This window comes from Rhinopithecus roxellana, chromosome 9, assembly GCF_007565055.1.
Source record: "Rhinopithecus roxellana isolate Shanxi Qingling chromosome 9, ASM756505v1, whole genome shotgun sequence".
NCBI lineage: Eukaryota > Metazoa > Chordata > Mammalia > Primates > Cercopithecidae > Rhinopithecus > Rhinopithecus roxellana.
Genome location: NC_044557.1, coordinates 113,522,926 through 113,546,726, shown reverse-complemented (window position 1 = coordinate 113,546,726; position 23,801 = coordinate 113,522,926). Strand labels below are relative to the sequence as shown.

General features: G+C 46.2%; 2 protein-coding genes across 2 annotated transcripts in view; one reads left to right on the top strand and one right to left on the bottom strand.

The window, feature by feature from the left end:
• Nucleotides 1-10,082, bottom strand: part of DPYSL2 (dihydropyrimidinase like 2) — a 145,766-nt gene extending 135,684 nt beyond the window's left edge. Inside the window, exon 1 of the mRNA XM_010378134.2 lies at nucleotides 9,729-10,082. Coding sequence (XP_010376436.1) covers nucleotides 9,729-10,082 — 354 coding nt within the window. The remainder of the gene's footprint in view (nucleotides 1-9,728) is intronic.
• A 5,579-nt stretch (nucleotides 10,083-15,661) lies between these two features.
• PNMA2 (PNMA family member 2) lies at nucleotides 15,662-16,756 on the top strand. The gene has a single exon (XM_010378136.2). The coding sequence runs from the start codon at nucleotides 15,662-15,664 to the stop codon at nucleotides 16,754-16,756; it is 1,095 nt and encodes a 364-aa protein (XP_010376438.2).
• The last annotated feature ends 7,045 nt before the right edge of the window (nucleotides 16,757-23,801 follow it).

Genomic DNA, 23,801 nt, shown 5'->3' with positions numbered 1-23,801 from the left:
AGCAAGACTCCGTCTCAAAAAAAAAAAAAAAAAGAATTGAAAGCAAGGTCCCAAATAGGTATTTGCATAGCCATGTTCATAGCAACATTATTCACAAGAGCTAAAAGATGGACAACCCAATTGTTCACTGATGAATAAATGAACAAATAAACAAAATGTGGTCTATACGTGCAATAGAATATCTTCAGTCTTGTTTTTTAAACTCAGCCTTAAAAAGAAAGGAAATTCTGGGCCGGGGCAGTGGCTTATGCCTGTAATCCCAGTGCTTTGGGAGGCTGAGACAGGAGGATTGCTTGAGCCCAGGAGTTCGAGGTTACAGTGGACTATGATGGCACCACTGCACTCCAGCCTGGGTGACAGAGCAAGACCCTGTCTCTTAAGGAAAAAAAGAAAAAAAAAAAAAGTAAGGAAATTCTGACACATGCTACAACATGAACAAACTTTGGGGACATTATGCTAAGTGAAATAAACTCGTCAAAAAAAGACACATACTCTTTGCTTCCACTTACATGAGGTTCCTAAAGTAGTCAAACCAACAGAGACACAAAGTAGAAAGGTGACTGCCAGGGGCTGGGAGGAGAGGGGAATGAAGAGTTGTTGCTGCTTCATGGGCACAAAGTTTCAGTTTTGCAAAATGAAAATTATTCTGATGACTGGTTGCACAACAATGTGACTATACTTAACATTACCGAACTGTACATTTAAAATCGTTAAGACAGTAAATTTTATGTTATGTGTATGCTATTACAATATAATTTTTTAATTGAACTCATTTATTTTATTAGTTTATTAGTTTAAAATAAATTTATTAGTTTAAATTTATTTATTTTTATTTTTTTATTTTTTTTTTTTGAGATGGAGTCTCGCTCTATTGCCCAGGCTGGAGTGCAGTGGCCGGATCTCAGCTCACTGCAAGCTCCGCCTCCCGGGTTTACACCATTCTCCTGCCTCAGCCTCCCGAGTAGCTGGGACTACAGGCGCCCGCCACCTCGCCCGGCTAGTTTTTTGTATTGTTTTTTTAGTAGAGACGGGGTTTCACGGTGTTAGCCAGGATGGTCTCGATCTCCTGACCTCGTGATCCACCCATCTCGGCCTCCCAAAGTGCTGGGATTACAGGCTTGAGCCACCGCGCCCGGCCCAGTTTAAATTTATTAGTGTAAAACTCAGTTTGTTGGTTGCTGCCTTCCTCAACACCATCCCTGCCACTCCCAAATCATTGGATTAGAAAGCAAATTTAAAACTTTATTAAAAATTTATATATATATATACATATATACCCATATGTCTGTATACATTCATATATATGCACACACAAAGAAGGAGTTTTTAAAATATGAACAAGATCTTCAGATAGAAGAACACGGCTTATTCAGTGCACAAAATGCTCAAGAATACTGAGCTACTACAAATGCTATTCTAAATGAATTTCAAACCTCCTCAAGGATTTAGCTACATGAATATGATTCTAGGAAATTAGGTACTGGAACTCCTTTGCTAGATTTCAGATGATCCAGCAGTTTTATGAACAGCCGGGGACAGTATAATACCAAAAGCATAAGCAACAAAAGAAAAAAATAGATAAATTGGATTTCATCAAAATTTAAAACTTTTGTATACCATCAAAAAAGATAATCCACAGAATGGCAGAAAATATCTGCAAAACATAGATGTGATAAGGGCCTAGTATCTAGAATACATAAATAATTCATACAATTTAACAATATGACAAATAACTCAGCTGAAAAAAATTGACAAAGATTTAAATAGACATTTCTCCAAGGAAGACACACAAATGGCCAAAAAAGCACAAGAAAAGAGGCTCATCGTTGTTAGTTATTAGGGAATGCAAATTAAAGCCACAATGAGATACCAATTCCCACCCACCTGATGGTTATAACCAAAATAAGGAAAATAACAAGTGTTGGCCAGGATGTGCGGAAGTTGGAACCTTCACATGCTGCTGGTGGGAATGTAGAATGGTACAGCTTCTATAGAAAAGAGTGTGGAAGTTCCTCAAAGAGCTAAACATAGAGTTATTACATGACCAGCAATTCTACTCCTAGGCAGAACACAAGAAAACTGAAAACTGTTTGTTTGTTTTGAGACAGTCTCACTCTGTTGCCCAGGCTGGAGTGCAGTGGCACGATCTTGGCTCACTGCAACCTCGGCTCCCGGGTTCAAGCGATTCTCATGCCTCAGTCTCCTGAATAGCTGGGATTACAGGCTTGTGCCACCGTGCCCGGCTAATTTTTGTATTTTCAGTTAGAGATGGGGTTTCACCATGTTGGCTAGGCTGATCTCGAACTCCTGACTTCAAGTGATCCGCCCACCTTGGCTGGGATTAACAGGCATGAGCCACGGTGCCAGGCCTTGAAAACATATGTTTAACCAAAAACTTGTAAAAAAATGTTAATAGCAATATTATTCCTAATAGCCAAAAGGTGGAAACAAACCAAATGTCCATCAACTAATTGGAAAAACCAATGAATAGGATACATACAGAACAATGGAACATTATTTGGCCCTGAAAAGGAAGGAAGTACTCATACATGTTACAACATAGAAGAACCTTGAAAACATTATACTAAGTGAAAAAAAAAAAAAACAGACACAAAAGGCCATGTACTGTATGGTTCCACGTCTATGAAATGTCCGGAACAGGTAAATCCACTCAGAAAAAAAAGCAGAAAGCAGATTAGTGATTGCTAGGGCCTGGGAGGAGTGAGAAAAAGAAAGTGACTGCTTAGTGGTACAAGCTTTCTTTTGGATGAAAATGTTCTGGAATTAAACATAAATGGTTATGCAACATTGTGAATGCAGTAAAAGCCATTAAACTGTTCACTTCAAAGCCGCCAAAACGAGAATTTTACGTTATGTGAATTTTGTCTCGATTATTAAAAAAAAAAAAAAAAAAACAGCCATGGGCAGCATAACTTTCTTTCAGAGCCTTCAGTGGAAATGGATAGAAAGAGCATTAGAGATTCCTAGGACAACACAATGACCACTGAGGTTAGATGACTGTGCAGGTCACATGGCCAGTCAATGGCAGAGCCAGTACTACCAGCTGGCTTTACTCAGTGCTTTCTGCAGGATGCCGTCAGAATCAGAGCCCACGCAGTTTATCTGTGTATTCTCAAAAACAAACACAAACCACCTTTAAGACTAGGCACTTGCACACAAGACAGTATTTGTGTGCAGTACCTATGGTACTAGGTTACCACCAGCTGCAACCGACTAAATCAAGTGTCCGTCAGTCCTACCTGCCAATGCTTTTATTGATGACTCTTTCATTAGTTTCATTTGCTTGTATTTCATGATTGTTATGGACTTTGTGTTTGTGTTCCCCTCTCCAAAATTCCTATGTTGAAATCCTAACCCCTAATGGAATGGTATTAGCAGGTAGGGCCTTTGCAAGGTGCGTAGGCCGTGAGGGTGGAGCCCTCATAAACAGGACTAGTGACCTTATAAAAGAGACCCCAGAAAGCTCCCTTGGCCCCTTCCACCACGTAAGAACACAAGGAGAAGACAGCAATCTGGAAACCATAAAGTGGGCCCTCACCAGATACCAGATCTGCCAGCGTATTGATCTTGGACTTCCCAATCTCCAGAACCATGAGAAATAAATGTTTCTTGTTCAAGCCACCTGGTCATGGTAATTTGTTATCACAGCCTGACTAAGACAATGATTTACATCAAGTAGAAAAATTACACTGTCATCACATTGCTCTAATTTCTAATCTTAGAAAAGCATGTCATTCATACTGTCACAGTTGACTTGTGTCCCAGGGATATTTGAAGACATTTCTTATGTTTTAAAAAATGATAGACAGAGTGTTAGCAGTTTAGGGCACATTCATAAAGACAAATCAACAGTCCATTTTATAAATGGCTCCAAAGAGTATACTGAAATAAAAAACAAAACAAAACAACAACAACAAAAAAAAATAGGCATTCAGAACTTTTTTGCAATAATACATTCTTTGGAGATAAAATGAGAAAAAATAATTAATATCAAAAGCAAATCAGTATATATCAGAGTGATATATAAAAAGCTCTCTAGTCACATATCCCTGGGGTTCAAGCCCTAAGTTGCTTTATGTATTAGTCTGTTCTCATCCTGCTAATAAAGACATACCTGAGACTGGGTAATTTATTAAGAAAAAGAGGTGTAACGGACTCACTGTTGCACATGGCTGGGGAGGCCTCACAATCACGGCAGGTGGTGAAATGCATGTCTTACATGGCAGCAGGCAAGAGAGAATGAGAACCAAGCAAAAGGGGAAATCTCTTACAAAACCATCAGATCTTGTGACACTTACTCACTACAATGAGAACAGTATGGGGGAAACCGCCCCCATGATTCAATTATCTCTCATCGGATCCCTCCCACAACATGTGGGAATTATGGGAGTACAATTCAAGATGAGATTTGGGTGGAGACACAGCCAAACCATATCATTTTACAAGTTGCATTTACCTTTATATATTTCATTTGCAAAATAAGAATAAAAGTAACACCTACTTAGTAGAGTCATCTTAGAATTAATAAAATAGTCCATACAAAGCATTTAACACAGGACTTACCCCATAGAAAATACGGAGTTTAATGGGATGTAAAATATTTTGCCTGCAAAATTAAATTGTACCCTTACGTTTACTACATATCTCTGGCAGTGTAACTGAGCCACAGAATTGACTATTGGAAGAAATATGATACTAGATTAGGAAATATTAGTTCAAATCCTAGTTTACATACTTACTGAATAGCAAGACCTTAGGAATTAGGCAAGTAAATATCACTAAATCTCAGTTTCCTTATTTACAGAAAATAAATAATGCCTGTATCAGACAGTGTTGGGGCAAGGTTTTATTAATAGAACAATATACTCTAAACATTCTAAAACGTAGAATCTAGAATTTAAAAGCACATTCTAGAGTTATATAGTGCTACATAAATAACACAGCTTTACTGGTAGAGGACCACAGTGGGACTGAAAACAAGAGACCTCTATCCCAGTCCTGGGACTATCACCTGGGCTCCAAGGAATGAAGTAGTTTTCAGAACACCACTTTCTTCACTTCTAGAATGAGGTAATTAAACAATCGTTAGGTCTCTTGCAAGTTCTGACATTCAATGAGGGTATACATTTGAATCCATAATCAATTCTGACTTCCCCTTCTTGCTCAAGAAAGTAGAGAGGGATGCTTGCACCAAAGGACCCTGGAATATGTGGCCTGTCTTTACCAGGCTAGAAAAACTCCCCAGCCTCACCTTCATTTCCATGGTACAGAGCCATGAGTTTGTGAACCACACAACACTGCATATGCAACCATGCAAAGGTCATGACCAGAAGTTGTCACTGGGGTTCAATGACAGCAGTTCTCCTCTCCATCCTTGAGCTCCAAGGGGAAAGATGGTAGATGGGTTAGCTGGCAGGAGTTTTCCTCTGGTTAGGTTGTAGGCCCCAGACCTGGGGGCCTATTTCATCCCAAATCTAATCCTTCTTCCTTCCTCCCACAATTAATTATTGCAGGCCAAATAATTGAGCAACAACTTTTTAAATCATTAAAGACTTGTTATAATTTAACTAATCATAGAAATATTATTCAGCCATAAAAAGGAAGGAAATTCTGTCACATGTTACAACATAGATGAACCTTAAGGGCATTTATGCTAAGTGAAATAAGCCAGTCGCAAAGAACATAAACAGTGTCATTTCACTTATATGAGGAATCTAGAGTAGTCAAGCTGGCAGAGACAGAAAAGAGAATGGTGGTTGCCAGGGGCTGGGAAGAGGTGGAATGAGAAGCTGGTGTTGAATGGGTACAGAGCTTCAGCTTGGGGGGAATGAAAAAAGTTCTGGAGATTGGTTGCACAACAATGTGAATACACTTAACACTACTGGACTGTACACGTAAAAATGATTAAGGTGGCAAATTTTAGGTTATGTAAAAATTATTTTTTAATTTAACTAATTATATGATTAGTTAAATAATCAGCTGGGAAATCAAGAGCAAACAATAATTATGGATTTTCATCATTTCCTTCCCCTCTCCGAGTACTCCCCACCTCTACTTTCGTCCTTTTGAACCCAGGTGGGTCTTAGGTTTTTTGGAATCCTGAACACACAAATGCTCATATCTCCTGTTTTGAACCAAATATGACCTGTAAAGTATCAAGGTATTGCCTTTATTCCAAATCTCCACCACACACCCCACTAACTACGCATTCGTTTTGTTTAACAGTCTAGTCTGTTACCAAACCACGGATCTCTGGGGACAACTTGGGCATCAGTCATTCGCCTGAGGAGCAGATGGCTTTAATCATTGGAATTTCTCTTTAAGATTAATGCAAGTTAAGAATTCTGAATGGGAGAAGGGCGGCCAAAGAGTGATTTTAGAACCTGTTGTCCTTTGGAAGAAGAAAGGTCTAGAAGGGGCATCCTATGGGGAATGGAGTGGGGATGATGTTGAACAGTTAGAGGGCAGCACAGCGGTAGGCTCCCAGGGCCAGAAGAGACTCAACACAGGGAGAAGGGTTGGGGACCCAGATGGAAGGGAGCACCAAAAAGCACTTCACAGACTCAGTGACATTGTCAAGCTCAGCAGCACTGTGCAGTTCACTCAGTGGCACCTGCCCTGGAGAGGAAGAGAATCACTCCCTGTCACCCCAGCCTGAATAAGTTGTTTGCTGCTGGGAAAAGGGCCTAGAGGCCCCTTTGGAAAGCATTCTTATGGTCCAGTATCCCAGGTGGAGCCACTGCTTCTCGCTACACTGTGTCTGCGGTGAAACAGAGGGAGTTCCTAGGAGGAAGGGAAGAGGCTGAAGGACCCCTGGGCACTGACAAGGGAGGATTGGGCCAACAGAGATGCCCTTCTTCTCTCTCTTCCAAGAGGTTCAGAGTCTTTCACAGTGGTGATCCATGTAACCTCACTGCAGCCCAAAGTGGCCTTATAGGGAAAAGAGAATAACAGGATAGACGCTTTCCTCATTCACAATCACTATACCAGCTCTTTCTCTCTGCCAAAATTTGACATGCCAAGTCAAGCCACACCCATCGCTTTCTGGTGCTGTCTGGGTCACACTCTGAACATAATTTCATTTAGTTCCTGCAAATGCACATGTCCAACATCTCTAATATTTCATGAGCCATGTGGCATGCGGGTCAAGGAAGCCTGTTCTCTCCCTTCCCAAAGCCTTGCTAGGGTAACAGCAGGCATCTTAGTGCAACAGCTGAGCAAAGCCACGTCTGACCATACATTAATAACACACAAATAAAGCTGCAAGAGAGGAGGGATGGTGTGAGTTAGGGTCCCAGGATCCACCCACTCTCAATCTCCCCCACCTTTCTCTGTGCCAGGGCTTCCAATTAGAATGCATGGAGATGCTGGCACTCACCTGGCTCATTCATTGAAAACTAACTAATGACAAGTCAATTCTGTCAAAACGGTGGGCCAGTTGAGCTTTTCAGAAGTCACTATTGTTATAAATATAAACACATGTATAGCCACAGCCTTTCCCCTTTTGTACAGACATGAAATATTGAAACATTGCAAGTACCGATCCAGATAAATCCTCTTAGTCATGAATGACAAAATCTCATTGAATAGGCCTTATATGATAAGGCAAGATTAAACATGAAAATTCAGGGGAAGGTGCTGCAGAAAGGCCAAGCTAGAATTGCCCTCTGTTACTAATAACTGGGCAACTGAAGCCAATGTGGATTGCAATCTAAAATTGCCTGGCGGTTTGTTTGGGTATTTTTCTCTTCAAATCTCCCACTCTGTGTGCCTTAGATTTACAATTTAGAATTTCAAACATCTAAGCTTCCAAATGGCCAAGAAAAAAGAAGTGTTATTCAACCCGATGAAACTATGCCTTTCAAACTTGAATTTTAATTCACTGTTATCATGATAGGGGTGGCCACTTTCCACCCCTATCCTCTGATCTGCCATTTTTTACATGATCTCTTCTTTATTCTCCAGTTGTTTTTACTGCTTCGTCTAGGACATTAGAATCACCAGCACAACTCGCCATGCATGAGGCTACTCACTCAACCATGATGCTGTATGATTTTGGCCCTCACCCAATGTATTCACATAGGGAAGTGTTTCACACACACTCAGCTTTCAGTATAAGCTAAATTATTAGAAACTTTTACTTCAATTGTCTGATCACTTGGAACAAAGTAAGTTTTTTGGGTTTAGGTTCTGCTTGACTCATAGTGAAATATGGATATGAGACACTCCCTTATATGAACAAATTAGAGGGCAGGGCTGGGGGTGGATATAAATTATTAGTTGTGTTGCCTTTTACAAATGACAGCAAATGGCTTATATTTCCTAGACTTGACCCTACAAAAGTCAAAACTCTATGTCACATCAGCAAACAGTCACATCATGCCCCACCATCATGACCAACTCTGCATTGTTCTCAAAGGCTGTCACTGTAAGTACACAAATGTAAATGCTTGTGGGATCCCTCACTGAATATGTATAGACCACTCCCAACTACTCTGGAAGCCTTCTGAGAAGAAGAAACCTCTTGCACTTTGTATAACTAACCTTCCCCCTGCCCTACAAAGCAAGGCGCACGATAGGTATTCAATCAATAATCATTCATTGATTGACTTCTCATTTTTACCACGAGATATGGGAGAGAAACAGAAAACGTGGTAAAACATTTTGCATTGTAAATTATCAGTTAAGAAATTAAGACTGTGGAAAAGAATTACACTAGTGTAAGGATCACTCAGATAAAGAGAAAATTGTGGTGTGAGATTATTACTGCGCTGAAAATGCTCACTGTTCATATTTGTCAGAAAGTGACAAACATTTTTTAAAATCAAGAGTGACCAAAATGGCCTTTGTTTCCCCCATTAACACAGAAGAGGGGGTTTAGTCTTCTTCGATAGTCTATTTCGAATGCGAGGGGTTTTCCCCCTTTTCTTGTCGTTTTGACCCTTTGAACATAATCCACTTAGTTCCCCGGTTCCTAAAGTGCCTCCCACATAGCGGTTTGGGGAGAGCTCTGTGAAACCCTGGCTGAGACACTTATTGGAACTTTGTTCCCCACATAGGCTATTTAGGAGCGTCTCGGTTTCCTCGGGCGACTCCACGGCCTCCCTGGCTCTTCTCAAGCTGCGAGCAGGAGTCAAGGGCGGTGCGGTGCTCTGAGGCGGTCCGGGGGGCGCTGACCATGGTCCTGGCCTCGGAGCTCAGGACGTGAGCCCAGAAGGCGCCGGCGGAGGCTGCGGGGAGAGGCCGTCGGAACCCCCGCCCCTCCCGACCACCCGGGAGCCGCGGGCCTTCACGCAAAGCCTCCACCGCACGCTCCGAGCCGCCTCAAAAAAAGGGTGGGGCACCCAGTCGCAGCTGCCATCGGAAGCCGCCCGGGAGGATTTCAGAAGAATGGAACCGCAGCCAATCCCCTCCCAGGCGACCACCGCCCGCCCCAGCAAGGGATCAGCCCATCCCCTATGCCCACCCCCCACCTCCCAAGCTCAAGGAGACTCGGGCAGCCTTTGTGGGCTCACGGTCGCCCACCGCCCAGCCTGAGCCTCGCCGCACCCTGCGCGGAGAAGGGGCGGGTAGGGCGGGGTGCGCGTGCAGATGCGGGAGGCGATGTACAGGGCAGGGCATGAAGGCGGGCGCGCCGGGCTCAGGGGCGAGGGAGGGGCGATCCCCGCGCCCCGTCCTCCGTCTCCACCCCCCACCCCCACACCGACCTGGTCGTAGATGTTCTGCAGGGCTTCCTTGCCCGAGGCCCTCCGGATCTCCACCTTCCGGCTCGATTCAACAGATGGCTCCCCGCCGGCGCGCCGGCCCTGCCGCGAGTACGGCGGCTGCGGGTCCGGACCCAAGTGGGCGACGTCCCGCTGCTGAGCCACCACCTGCCCGGAGCCCCGGCCCACCGACAGCGAGTCGAAGTCGATGGTCTTGTTCTCCGAGGACCCTTCCACCGGGCAGAACATGCCACAGAATTTCTGCCGGGGCTTGGGGCTGCCGGAGCCCAGGTTTTTAAAAAAGGCAGGGACCTCTTCGTCCTCTGCCGCCTTCCCGGATTGCTTTCTCTCGGCCATGGCTCGGGGGTTCAGGGAGGGTCCTCGCCGTCCGTCCGTCCGTCTGCCAGTCCCTAACTCTCCCTTGCTGTGTGCACAAGCCCCCTAGCTGCTGCCGCGGCTGCCGCTCGCCGCCCACCGCAAGGTGCACAGAAAGGAAGGAGGGCTGGCGAGCCGGCGACCCACCCTCCCGGTCCCTCCCCCTGACCCCGCTTCTCTCCTCCCTGCCCACGCCCCCCGCGGCTACAGCGCGAGCTCGGGGAAGCGGCAAAGTTGGATCTGGGAGGGCGTCCGCGGCGGCTGCGGGAGCCGAGAGGCTGCCAGTTCCCGGCAGCGCGGGGAGGAGGGAGGCGCGGGTGGGGCGCGGCGCCGGGGAGGGGAGCAGCGCGCAGGGGAGGGCTGGAGAGGAGGAAAGGAGAGAGAGAGGGGAGGGCGGCACCGCCCCTAGCCCCGCGCTCCGGAAGTGAAGCGGCCAGAACACCAGCTAATGGATGCGGAGCGGAGGGCCTGCTGACCGCTCTCTGCGCCTGGGTAAGTATTGGGCAGGGCACGCGGAGTGAGGACCCGAGGGCGCAGCCTTCGGCCCCAGTGCCCCTCTCCTCCACCTGCCTGGTCCAGGCGCCTCTGCCCCGTCATATGGCGGAGGTGGGCCGGGGGCGACGGCGCACTATGGATAGGGCTCCCGCCCCGTTACCCTGGGTGTGAGCTGATGGATGGGAAAAGGGGACAAGCCAGGCGCCAGGCTACTCAGGGTGTGAGAAGGGGGGTGACACTGAAGATGAACAAGGGGTAGCACACGCAGGGTGGACAGGAGGGGGCCAGCCAAGACGCTGGACACCCAAGCTTCAGTTTGCCCACTCGCCTTGGCAGGCTGCACGGAGCAGAGACTGAAACGAGAAGGTTCCCGCTTCGTGCATCCACTTTGGTGTGGTTGGGGTGACGGGGGAGTTGGGGGACACACAACATGGCGGGAAGAAATGCAGAGGGGCATAGCAGATGGGAGAGGAATATAGAGAGAGACGCAGGTCTGTGGTCTATGGGGGTGTAGCAAAGAGTGCCGTCGGGAATTCCAGCCCAGTGCCACGACTTAGAGAGGGGGTGCAGACCTGCTCTATTGCCCAAGGCGCCTTGGACCATGTCTGCGCCACTGCGCCAAGAAGGGCGCAGGAACGTGTCGCGGTTTGGTTTATCCTGCTTCCGCCACCAAAAAAAAAAAAAGAAAAAAAAAAGGCGAAAAAACAAATAGAAACCCCCTCCCCAAATCTCCAGCTTCCCCCGCCCCAGTGCCCCGCCTGATTCCCCCGCCCCTGTTGCGCACTGCGCCACCGCCGCGGCGTTTCCCAGGTTACCAGATGCCACGTGTTTGGGGAGTGAGTGCGGGTGCGTATCTGGTGCGGAGAAGGAGGTAGGATGTGGGCTGTGAGTGCCATGAATTGTGTGGGGCCAAGCGGGGGAAAGGTGTGTAGGAACTTGGTGTGTGTGTGCAGGTAGCTGAGCCACGGCCACAGGGTTGGTAAGTAACCAGGGGGCAATTAGATTTGTGTGCTAACACGGTCAATGCGGGTCCTTCATTGCTTATTCCCATCTCCACGTCCTTTCCGCGTATCAGTCCCTGCCTCTGCGCGATGACAGCTCCGCCTCTCTTTCCACAGTGGCAAAATCCTGCAGAAATGGTGCCCCTCCTTTGGTGGCCCGGGAGGGAGGTCTGGGCATGCTCAGTAACCAGGGTGGGTTTGGGCTGAGAGGCCATTTACCGCAGGGCGACCGCGCAGGGCGGTGTAACCAGGGATCCAGTACCATTGTCAGCCCAGGATTAAATGCGGTTACCAACCACCTCCACCATCCAATTGTGAGAGATAGTTTGGTGAATAGAGTTGCATCTGGTTCACAACCAGTCGCAGTTTGAAGATCAGCCCACCGTGATAGGTGGAAAAGCGTCTCCGGATGAGAAAGAGAGACTGAGGAAGAAGAATATAGGAGTGGAGGGGCTGAGAGAACCAGAGGGCGCATTTTGGACTTAGCGCCAGATGTGCTTTGCATTTGAATAAAGCTTTTGAAAAAAGCGCTTCCTTCTTCATTCCAAGGAAATGAATTACATCATTTCCTCCTCACAGCCCCTCTGTGAGATGCGTGCCTTATCAGCACTGCTTTCCAGGTTAAGAAACAGATTAAGAGAGTTTGGGGCGCATAGCCAAGGTTGGGGATTTGGTTAAATGATCCAACAATTCCAGTGGGGGTCTTCCACCTCAAAGTCTGGCTTCTTTTCCAGCTTGTCCTGTGACCCCCTTTATGTGAGAAAATACAAGGTTCTTCTGTTTCTACCGTATCCAGATATTTCCATCCGTGGCCCTATTGTATATCAAGGGTGTTTTTTTGCCATGTTTTTATTTGAATGTCACAGTGCAGGTCACATTGGGAGGAAGAGTCATCCGAAGACAGCCTAACTTCAGCATGGCAGTCATTCTGTAGACGGTAGAGATGCTTTTTCCTGGGCAGTATCTTTTTACATTCCCTGTTTCCTCTAAATATCCCAGTGGGGAGGAAGGTTGCCCCCAGTTGTTTTTTTATTTTTGTTTTTGTTTTCAGACGGAGTCTCACACTGTCACCTAGGCTGGAATGCAATGGTGCAAACGCAGCTTACTGTAGCCTTTATCCACTCGGCTCCCTCCTCAGCCTCCCAAGTAGTTGGGACTACAGGCGACTGCCACACGCCCACCTAATTTTTTTATTTTCCTTTTTGTAGAGACAGGGTCTCACTATGTTGCCCAGGCTGGTCTCAAACTCCTGGGCTCAAGTGATCCTCCCGCCTTGGCCTCCCAAAGTGCTAGATTTACAGGTGTGAGCCACTGTACCTGCCCCTCCCCCACAGCCCCCACATTTTAGAAAGGAAAAGTCAGGCATGGAGAAGTCAGCAGTCTCGGGTCTCTGAGACTTCTGGGCACAGGGTGAAGCAGGATTTTGCCCTCCTGGCTCTCTGGCACCGCTGGTGCCTTCAGCACCTCCCAGATGACTGAGGAGATGTGCCCACAGCAGGAGCACTGCTGATAGAGTTACAGGACAGCACTGTGGCGTATGGCCCCATTTGAATTGATGAAGATGTTTAGGCCAAGAGGGAAATGATTGTAGCCCCTTAACACATACTCCACAGCAGTAACTGGGAGATATTAGGAACTCTAACCATTTTTTTTTTTTTTTTTTTTTTTTTTTTTTTTTTTTTTTTTTGAGACAGAGTCTCGTTCTGTTACTCAGGTTAGAGTGCAGTGGTACGATCTCGGCTCACTGCAGCTTCCATCTCCCAGGTTCAAGCGATTCTCCTGCCTTAGCCTCCCAAGTAGCTGGGATTACAGGCGCACACCACCACACCCAGCTAAATTGTGTATTTTTAGTAGAGACAGGGTTTCACCACATTGGCCAGGCTGGTTTCAAACTCCTGATCTCAGGTGATCTACCCACCTCGGCTTCCCAAAGTGCTGGGATTACAGGCGTGAGTCACCGAGCCTGGACAACTCTAACTTTTTTATGTTCTCTAATCCCCACATGTTCTCCAGAACAAATGATAGGTGTGCTTCCTCCTTTTTTCTTTTTTCTCAAATGGTGGGTTAAAGTTCAAATGCTAAGAAAGGCTGGGTGTGGTGGTTGATGTGTGTAATTCAGCACTGTGAGACGCTGTGGTGGGATGATTGCTTGAGCCCAGGAGTTTGAGACCAGGCTGAACAACGTAGGGAGACTCCGTCTCTATGCAAAATTTAAAAACTAGCCAGGCATGGTGGTATGTGCCTGTGGTCCCAGGTAGTCAGGAGGTTGAGGTGGAAGGATTGCTTGAGCCCAGGAGAGGTCAAGGCTGCAGTGAGCCGTGTTTACACAACTGCATTCCAGCCTAGGCAACAGAGTGAGACCCTGTCTCAAAAAACAAAAACAGAAACAAATGCTTGGGGAGTGTTGCGTTAGTAACTTACTGTCTTAGTCTATTTTGTGTTTCTATAAAGGAATATCTGAGGCTGGATAATTTATAAAGAGGCTTATTTGGGTCACAGTTCGGCAGGCTGTACAAGAAGTATGGTGCTGGCATCTGCGTCTGGTGACCCCTCAGGAAGCTTCCAGTGATAGCAGAAGGCAAAGGGGGAGCAGATGTGGCAAGGAAGGGAGCAAGAGTGAGGGGAAGGAGGTGCCAGTCTGTTTTTAACAATCAGATCTCAAGGAAACTCATAGAACAAGAACCCACTCATTACCCCAAGAATGGCACCAGGCCATTCATAAGGGATCCACTCTCATGACACAAACACATCCCACCAGGCCCCACCTCCAACACTGGGGATCACATTTCACCATGAGATTTGGAGAGGACAAACATTCAAACTATTTCACTTACTGTTTATAGCAAAAGCAAAGCCCAAATGTGTGTTTGCAAAACCTTCCAGACACAAGAGAGAATTAATTCATAATTCCCAAATTAACTTAGTCGGCCCTGAGATTTTTTTCCCCAGAATTGTTATACCTAGATTAAACTATTTTTAAATGTTTGAGTGATTCCTAATTAGTTTTGTTAATCGAAGAGGTAAAGCAACTTAATACTGAGTAGTATTGTGAAAGATTGTCATATTTTTGAATAAGTGCATTAACAGTCTTCCTACTGAACATTAATGAAGCATAAATACCTGTTCTTCTTATTTATGTGTAACAGGGCAGCTTGGCTTGGCTAGAGCTAAGAGCCAGACACACCACTGTGTGGAGGTGGGTGACGTCTTCCTGTGCTAAAAGGTGAATGAATAAATAAGCTCCTCACCTCTTGCGGAACACTTGGGAACATATAAACAGGTATTTAGCCCCATCTCCTGATTTCATCTTTCACATGGCAAAGACCCTGAATCCTGTCCTTAACTGGGGCTCAGACATTAATCAACAGGTCTGATGAGCATATGGTGGGGACGCCAGATTTCATTGGAGTCCTCAAGAGAAAAAAAGTCACAGTAAGCAAACAAGGTGGGACGAATGCAAGCACAGTGTGAAGCAGAACCCCCATCTGCCCCCAGTTCCATTCCAGACTAGAGTATGGATGCTTCCAGGGAAACAGAGCACTATGTAGTAAAACTGAACATTGTTTCACTAGGGTTCCAAGCCACCCTGCTGGGAAGCTTCTCTCCAAGAGTTCTGGGTACCAGAGTGGAAGGCATTTTCCCACCAACTGGAGAGAGACGAAACATCGGAGACCAGGAGGCTGTGGAGAAAGCAGCTGACCCAGGTGCCTCAACTATCCGAGAACGGTCAGCGCCACGTGGCTGCCAGCATCTTTGAGAAAATCATCCGCAACCAAACTTCAGAGCTGCGGACAGAGGTGTGGTTAGAATAGAACTGAGATACAACCTGCCCACCTGGGTCAGGTCTAAAGACAAGAAGTCCTGAGTTCTTGCCACTGAGGAGGCCAGGGTCATTTGTCCAGAAAACTTTGGAACTGTCTTTGAGTGACCTAGTCTGGGACCCATTCACTGGTGGGTTCTAAGGTTAGACGCTCATTCAGGATATTTTCAATACTAAGTCAGTGCATAGCCGCCCCACTAACAAATTGGGGCCGGTAGAGTCAGAGCGGGTCAATTCTTGGGACAATGGCACTGGCGCTGTTAGAGGACTGGTGCAGGATAATGAGTGTGGATGAGCAGAAGTCACTGATGGTTACGGGGATACCGGCGGACTATGAGGAGGCTGAGATTCAGGAGGTCCTTCAGGAGACTTTAAAGTCTCTGGGCAGGTATAGAATGCTTGGCAAGATATTCCGGAAGCAGGAGAATGCCAATGCTGTCTTACTAGAGCTTCTGGAAGATACTGATGTCTCGGCCATTCCCAGTGAGGTCCAGGGAAAGGGGGGTGTCTGGAAGGTGGTCTTTAAGACCCCTAATCAGGACACTGAGTTTCTTGAAAGACTGAACCTCTTTCTAGAAAAAGAGGGGCAGACAGTCTCGGGTATGTTTCGAGCCCTGGGGCACGAGGGCGTGTCTCCAGCCACAGTGCCCTGCATCTCACCAGAATTACTGGCCCATTTGTTGGGACAGGCAATGGCACATGCGCCTCAGCCCCTGCTACCTATGAGATACCGGAAACTGCGAGTGTTCTCTGGGAGTGCTGTCCCAGCCCCAGAGGAAGAGCCCTTTGAGGTCTGGTTGGAACAGGCCACGGAGATAGTCAAAGAGTGGCCAGTAACAGAGGCAGAAAAGAAAAGATGGCTGGCAGAAAGCCTGCGGGGCCCTGCCCTGGACCTCATGCACATAGTGCAGGCAGACAACCCGTCCATCAGTGTAGAAGAGTGTTTGGAGGCCTTTAAGCAAGTGTTTGGGAGTCTAGAGAGCCGCAGGACAGCCCAGGTGAGGTATCTGAAGACCTATCAGGAGGAAGGAGAGAAAGTCTCAGCCTATGTGTTACGGTTAGAAACCCTGCTCCGAAGAGCCGTGGAGAAACGCGCCATCCCTCGGCGTATTGCAGACCAGGTCCGCCTGGAGCAGGTCATGGCTGGGGCCACTCTTAACCAGATGCTGTGGTGCCGGCTTAGGGAGCTGAAGGATCAGGGCCCGCCCCCCAACTTCCTTGAGCTAATGAAGGTAATACGGGAAGAAGAGGAGGAAGAGGCCTCCTTTGAGAATGAGAGTATCGAAGAGCCAGAGGAAGGAGATGGCTATGGCGGCTGGAATCATGAAGGGGACGACTGAAAACCACCTGGGGGCAGGACCCATAGCCAGTGGGCCTAGGGACATTCACTTTACTAGGCTAAGACCTTTAAATTTTTTTTTTCTTTAATGTGTGGGACTAAAATCAAAGCATGAAAGCCAATTATTGACCTGACTTTCCTTTCCTTTCCTCTCCTCTCCTCTCCTTTCCCTTCCTTTCCTTCCCTGCCTCCCTCCCTCCCTCTCTCCTTCTCTCCTCTCCTTCTCTCCTTCCTGCCTTCCTGCCTTCCTTCCTATTTTTCTTTTTCTCTTTCTTCTTTATTTCTTGGGTCTCACTCTCATCACCCAGGCTGGAGTGCAGTGGCTCACTGCAGCCTTGACTTCCCAGGCTCAGGCTCAGGTGATCCTCACACCTTAGCCTCCCAAGTACCTGGGACTGCAGGCATAGACCACCATGCCTAATTATTCTTTTGTTTTTTTGGTAGAGACAGGGTTTTGTGTTGCTCAGGCTGGTCTGGAACTCCTAGGCTCAAATGATGTGCCCAGCTCGGCCTCCCAAAGTGCTGGGATTATAGGCATGAACCACCATGCCTGGCCCTTTATTTTTCTTTTTAAGAAAAAAATATCTAGGAGTTTCTTAGACCCTTTGTAGATTATTAATGAACAAAAGATTAAACTCCAAATATTAGATTGTAAGCCTGAAGGAATCTGAAACACTTGTACTTCTAATTTTCTTTAAATAATCCCAAGTAGACCAGAATTGGCCCATAGAAGAAAGAATTGGCAGTCAAAAAAAAAAAAAATTACCTTTTGTAATATGTTTCAAAAATCAAGCTGTTTGACTTGTCAGGTGTTTCGCTTCCTTAAATCAGCAAATTCTCCCTGAGTACCTGGCTTTGTGAGACACAGTTCAAGGAGTTACAAGACTACAGCTATAACCTACAGTTGAGCAGTTATGAACCAACAAAATGGGCCCTGCCCTCAGAGAGGTTCCAGTCTAGATGAGGAGATGATCTAGACAGGTAAAAGGCTAACTAATCCTTTGTGTGAATAAGTTCATCACCCCAATAAAAGTATCATCACCCAGTGAATCGGACCATCTCTGCTTGCAGGTTTTTGTTGATATTGTCGTTGTTGTTGTTGTTTTAACCTGGGAAGTGTTCTTCCTGCCTTTCTGCTAGGTGTCAGATAGATGGTCCCAGAACTAGGTGCTGTGTCGGGCCCTGAAGACAGATGACTCAACCTAAGCTCTGCTTTCAAGAGGTCCACAGCCTGACAGGTGTCCGCAGAGAAAGGGGGACATGAGGGGACAGCATGCTCAAGAGCACAGGTGTTTAGGGCAGGTTTGGATTTAGTGAGCAGGCTGGTTTGCTTAGAGAAGATTTTTAGTGGCAACAAAAGACAAAGAGGAGAGAAAAGGAACTCACATGTATTGAGGGCCTACTGTGCACAAGGTGTTTCATCTATATCCCACTGAATGTATACAGCCACCCTGTTGTGGTATAATTTTGCTCTTTATAAAGAGAAAGAAACAAGCTCAGACGGGTTAAGTGGTCTCCTCAACACCAAAATGCTAAGAAGTGATGGAGCCTAGACAGAAGCCCAGAACTTCGACTCACACTAGTCCACCCTCCACCATCTTGATGACTTTCACATTGTGCTCTGCAGTTCTGCAGAGATTTTCTAGTAGTTCCATCTCCAAAATGTATTTTAAACTCTTTATTTTTTTAAAATTGTTATTATTATTATTTTGAGACTGAGTCTTGCTCTTTCGCCCAGGCTGGAGTACAGTGGCACAATCTCAGCTCACTGAAACCTCTGCCTCCCAGGTTCAAGTGATTCTCATGCCTCAGCCTCCCAAGTAGCTGGGATTACAGGCGCCCGCCACCATGCCTGACTAATTTTTGTATTTTTAGTAGAAACGGGGTTTCACCATGTTGGCCAGGCTGGTCTCGAACTCCTGACCTCAAGTGATCCCCTCACCTCAGCTTCCCAAAGTGCTGGGATTACAGGTGTGAGCCACCGCGCCCGGCCTAAACTCTTTAAATCTCTAGTAAATAACAGCTAGATTCAAACGGGCTGATAACCAAATTTTAACACAGAAGCATTCACCACCAGGTTTGCATTTATTTCCAGATTGGCTCATTTTGTGTAGACCTTAGAGCAAAGTTTCCTTTATGGTATCTGTGTACGTATCTGAACTTTTAATTGTTCATAGATTTTAAAAGCGGTAGCACCACATGGCTGTTTAGATCAGACCTGTGTATTTAGATCAGACCTGTGTTATCACGTAAGTGAGTGAGTGCAGTGCAGATGAACACCATTCAGTTATATGTGCTAGGCAAAGCTCCAACACAGTTGATGTGTAGTCTCGTGGTAGATTTGTGCATACTGTAAGCAAATTGCTTAGCTTCTCTAGACATCAGTTTCCGCATCTGAAAAATAAGAAGATGAGAGTACACGGTTGTTATGAACAAATGACTTAATGCTTTTAAAGCACGTTGCATGACATCTGGAACACAGAAAGCCCTCAATACATTGAAGCGCTTAGGATTTTCATGATGTTGCTGTCTGCTCAACTCAATGCATGCTTTCTTTATTGTCCTGACAGTTGTGCAGTCACAAGTTAATATGCTTCCAGTTGACTTCCAGTCTACCATGGTGTTAGAAACTGTTTCAGCTCTTATTGTAAATTTAAATGCTTGTTGTTATTTATATTTGTGATGACTCTTCCAGCAGTTGTTGACAATTGTGAGAGGTTTGACTTTTAAATAATTACTTATTTTTTCTGATTGTGGTTCAGTTTAACTGAAGAATATCCTGAGATTGTAAGAAAAGCATTTTTTTAAAGGTATCACTTGTGATCATTTATCTTTCTAAATTATATTTTTAATACTGTTCGACCAAAGTGATGCAGTGGTTACCATGACTCCTTAATTTCATGTGTTTTTGTATTTATGAAAATGGTTTCATTGTCATTTATTGACAGCATACAAAGTAAAATGTTACCAATGTGAAGTTATAAAATAAATATATGCTAATAAAATCCTGAGTTTTTCTGATTCCTGTATTGTGGCCTCTATAAACTACTGCTTGAAGAAGGAGCTTTGTTACTGAAAAATTTTGAGAGATAACTTGAGAAAATCAAGCTAAAGTCAAAAGGTCTTAGAATCCTCTAGGCAAGAAAACCTGAAAGCAAAAAATGCTTGAATAAGAATACTTGAACTATGTCTCTGGGGACAAGAGAGAGCTTGATCCACCCATCATCAATTTCTCTTTTAAAATATACAGAAACAAAAGGTAGAGGTCAGTTGCCTCAGAGACCCCCCAGCTCATTTGCTTAGGAACGTAACCGTACAGATAAATTCCCAGGCTCTATTCTACCAAGGGTGAATGACCCTGAAGGTAGAATATTGCTTTTCTGGACTGAAGTAACCCTTTTCTTCTTCTTCTTCTTCTTTTTTTTTTTTTTTTTTTTTTTTTTTTTTTGAGACAAGGTGTCACCCATGCTGGAGTACAGTGGTGCAATCTCGGCTCACTGCAAACTCTGCCTACTGGCTTCAAGTGATTCTCATGCCTCAGCCTCCCGAGTAGCTGGGATTACAGGGGTGTACCACCACGGTCCAGCTCAGTTTTTGTATTTTTAGTAGAGTCGGGGTTTCACTCTGTTGATCAGGCTGGACTCAAACTCCTGGCTTCAGGTTATCCACCTGCCTTGGCCTCCCAAAGTGCTGGGATTACAGGCGTGAGCCACAATGCCCAACCTGAAGTCACCTTTTATTCTATGGATGTATATGGAGGGAAATTCCTCTTGCCTTTGGCCTTCTTGAAATTGCTTCTCCTCTTTTTTTCTTAAGTACAACGAGGGAGCATCTTTCACTGGGCCATACACACTGCAGACCAGTCCATTAAAGAGGAATATCCCGAGGGGGCCCAACGCCATCTCATACTCACCCAAGCAAACCCTCCAAGGGGTGGTCTCATCCTATACTTCATACTTCTCCAGTCCTGACTCTCAAATACAGGCTCCAAGATTCTCGAGTCACTGCTGAGGATAACTTTCCACCAGGGCTGTCTGGTGAAGACTCAGGCCATCAGACTCCTACCTCTTTAGGCCTTAGGTGTCACCTGCCATACACCTGCACCAGACATGCCCACCAGGCCACCCCTCCTCTTGTGTTCTGCTGCCCATCCTAAATGCAAGACTTTGCTCAGCAACTCTCGGCTTTGCTCTCCTTTTCCCGCTATGCCATGCTTCCAACTTACCTTCTGGACGTTCCACGGTATCTATACAAACCACCCTGGAACACCAGAGTCCTTACTGAATACCTTGTCACCATCTTCCTGCACTGAACTCTGATCCTCCTCTCAGTGCTCCTGTGAAACCCTGAAGGAGAAGTGGCTCAGTCTCCCCCAGCTCAGGAGAGGCTGGAAGGTGGTGGTAGTGTTCCTCCTAGCTCATTGTCATTGCAAATACATTTGTTCCTTCCTGGCATAAGCTCACCCGCTCTGTCCCACCACCAGCTGTGGAGTGTCCCTGACAAGCCTGGATGATGGCAATGACAAAGCAATGACAAAACAAGCCAAGGCAGGGAGGGGTCCCTTTAGGGCTGAATGTGGCCTGGTGTTATGTAAAGCAACAAAAACTAGGAAGAAAAATACAATGACCGTGAGACATATCCAAGGAAGTCCTACAAGACTGGAATAGCAAAGAGGGTTGGAAGCTAGCGTTTTGAAGGAGTGGAGCCTGAAATGAAATGGAGAAGCTAGGTAAGAAGATCTGAGACAAGTGCTGTCGAACGTGCTGCAGGCTTGTTTTACGTTAGCCACCAGCTGAATCTTCGGTCTGAAGGCCCAGGATTAGGGCAGACATCTTGCTTACCCCTTCGCTGTCAGGGTGGGCCAGGAATTCCTTGAGTTTGCCCAGAGAAGACTTATTATACTCAAGGAGATGCTCTTCTGGAGAGAAAGATGGTGCCCATAAGTAGGCTTTTCAGAAGCTAGCCTTTCCAGGCGGGGTGTGGTTGGCTCACGCCTGTAGTCGCAGCACTTTGGGAGGCTGAGGCAGGGAGGTCGCTTGAGCCAGAAGTTCAAAACCAGCCTTGGTAACATAGCAAGACCCTGTCTCTACAAAAAAATTTAAAAATAAATTAGACATGCATGGTGGCACACACCTGTGGTCCCAGCTACTCAGGAGGCTGAAGCAGGAGGATCACTTGAGCCCAGGAAGTCGAGGCTGTAGTGAGCCATGATCACACCACTGGACTCCAGCCTGGGTGACAGAGTGAGATCTTGTCTCAAAAAGAAAAAAAGGAAAGAGAGAGAGAGAGAGAGAGAGAGAGAGAAAGAGAGAGAAGAAAGAAAGAGGGAGGGAGGGAGGGAGGGAGGGAGGGAGGAGGAGGGAGGAAGAGAGAAGGAGGAGGAAGGAAAGGAAGGAGGAAGGAAGGAAGGAGGAAGAAGCAAGAGGAAGGACGAAGGAGGAAGGAAGAAGGAAGGAAAGGAAGGACAGGAAGGAAGGTAAGGAAGGACAAGAAGGAAGGCCTAGAAAGGCAAAAGGAAAGGAAAGGACGGCCAGGACGGCCGGAACAGGAGGAAATTACCGAACCAAACGCCCCGAAAAAGCCGAAAAAGAAATAAAAAAAAAACCTACCCCCAAGAAAAAATCCCCAAACACGAAAAAAGAAAGAACAGAAAAAGAAAGAAAAGGAAAGAAAGAAAGAAAAGAAAGAAGTTAGCCTTCCCACGTACCAGGCCCTGGAGCTAACCTGTGTGACACAACTCCTTTGCTGTATCCAAATGCTCCTTGACCTTCCAGATGGGCACTTTCTTAAAAATTACAGCAACTCCAGAAGTGTATGCCGAAATCAATTTTATCATAAGGAAAAAGGGTGTAAGATTTCAGTCTCACTTTCAGGATAGCAGCTGGAGCTGCCCATTAGTCGTCTGGACTGCTTTAAGCAGCAGATGCAGCAGCTGAGGCTTTTTCCCAATCTGCCCTCCTTCCACTTGAAGGAAAAATGTACCAAAGGGGAAGAGTTATCAGACTGTGCAGGGTGCTGGGGCTGGGCGCCACTGCAGGTAGTCCCATGGCAGGAAGGAAGGGGCAGGAAGGGGTCCCCATCCCATCCCACCAGATCTCCCTGCTCTACGGTGGCCTGAAAGTTACATTGAAGGCTTTTCCTGGCTTCTGGGCACAAGAGCTTTCCCAATGAACACAATTAACTAAAATAAAAGCTTTCTGGAACTAACAAGCAGTTGTCGCGAAAGTAAACTTTATATTGTAAGTGAGCATAAGCAAGGCTATGGAAACCAGGCCGGTGAGTATCAGAGGCTGGGTTCTGCCGACTAGTGGTGGCACTGCACTGCCTGGCAACATCCCATACAAAGGTGTCAGCCTCTGATCACATTTGTGGAGCTTTGCGACTCTGCTCACTATTCCAAGTACTGGTCAGTGGACATTTTTATGTTCAAAATAGAAATCTTCTGTATGAGCCTAAGGTAACTGTGAATGTCTAGAGCTAGGTGTGCTGCCATCTTAGGAATAACATCTGTCAATGCAGAATGGACAAGGCCATTTCCAAGTTCAAGGTGATTTATGGGTCTAAAGCTAAGGTAGTAATTCTTAGGATTCACAAGCCCTGTCACTGGTCTGAGTTTGGCGTACAAGTGGCAATGTGGGATGAGAAGGAAAGCTGTATGAGTCTCCCAGGCTATTCCCAAGACCTTGTATGGGCTTTCGTTAATTACAAAAGGGGCTACTTGGCAGCCCCCTGGAATCCCTAGGTCATATTTTTCTACTGGGACCACTAGGTTTATCAGTAGCTGAACCACTTAGGAGCTATTCCTCCTCCACCAGCCTTGCCCACAAGGTCTCTGATGCTTCAGAATTCATGATGGCATGGTCTGAAATGTATTCCTCCCATAACCAGAATATATTTTGGTTCAACTTAAGATTCCATCAAAATTGTAGTGCAGGGGTAAGGCTGAGCACATCTACTTCCTCTATTACCAGGGTGGGGATATAGCATTTTCCAGGAATGGGCAGGTTATACCCTAACTGGGCATCTACTTAGGAGGTGATTAGAGC

Excerpts from the sequence above, each read along its gene's own strand:
- PNMA2 (XM_010378136.2), top strand. The coding sequence starts at position 15,662 with ATGGCACTGGCGCTGTTAGAGGACTGGTGCAGGATAATGAGTGTGGAT.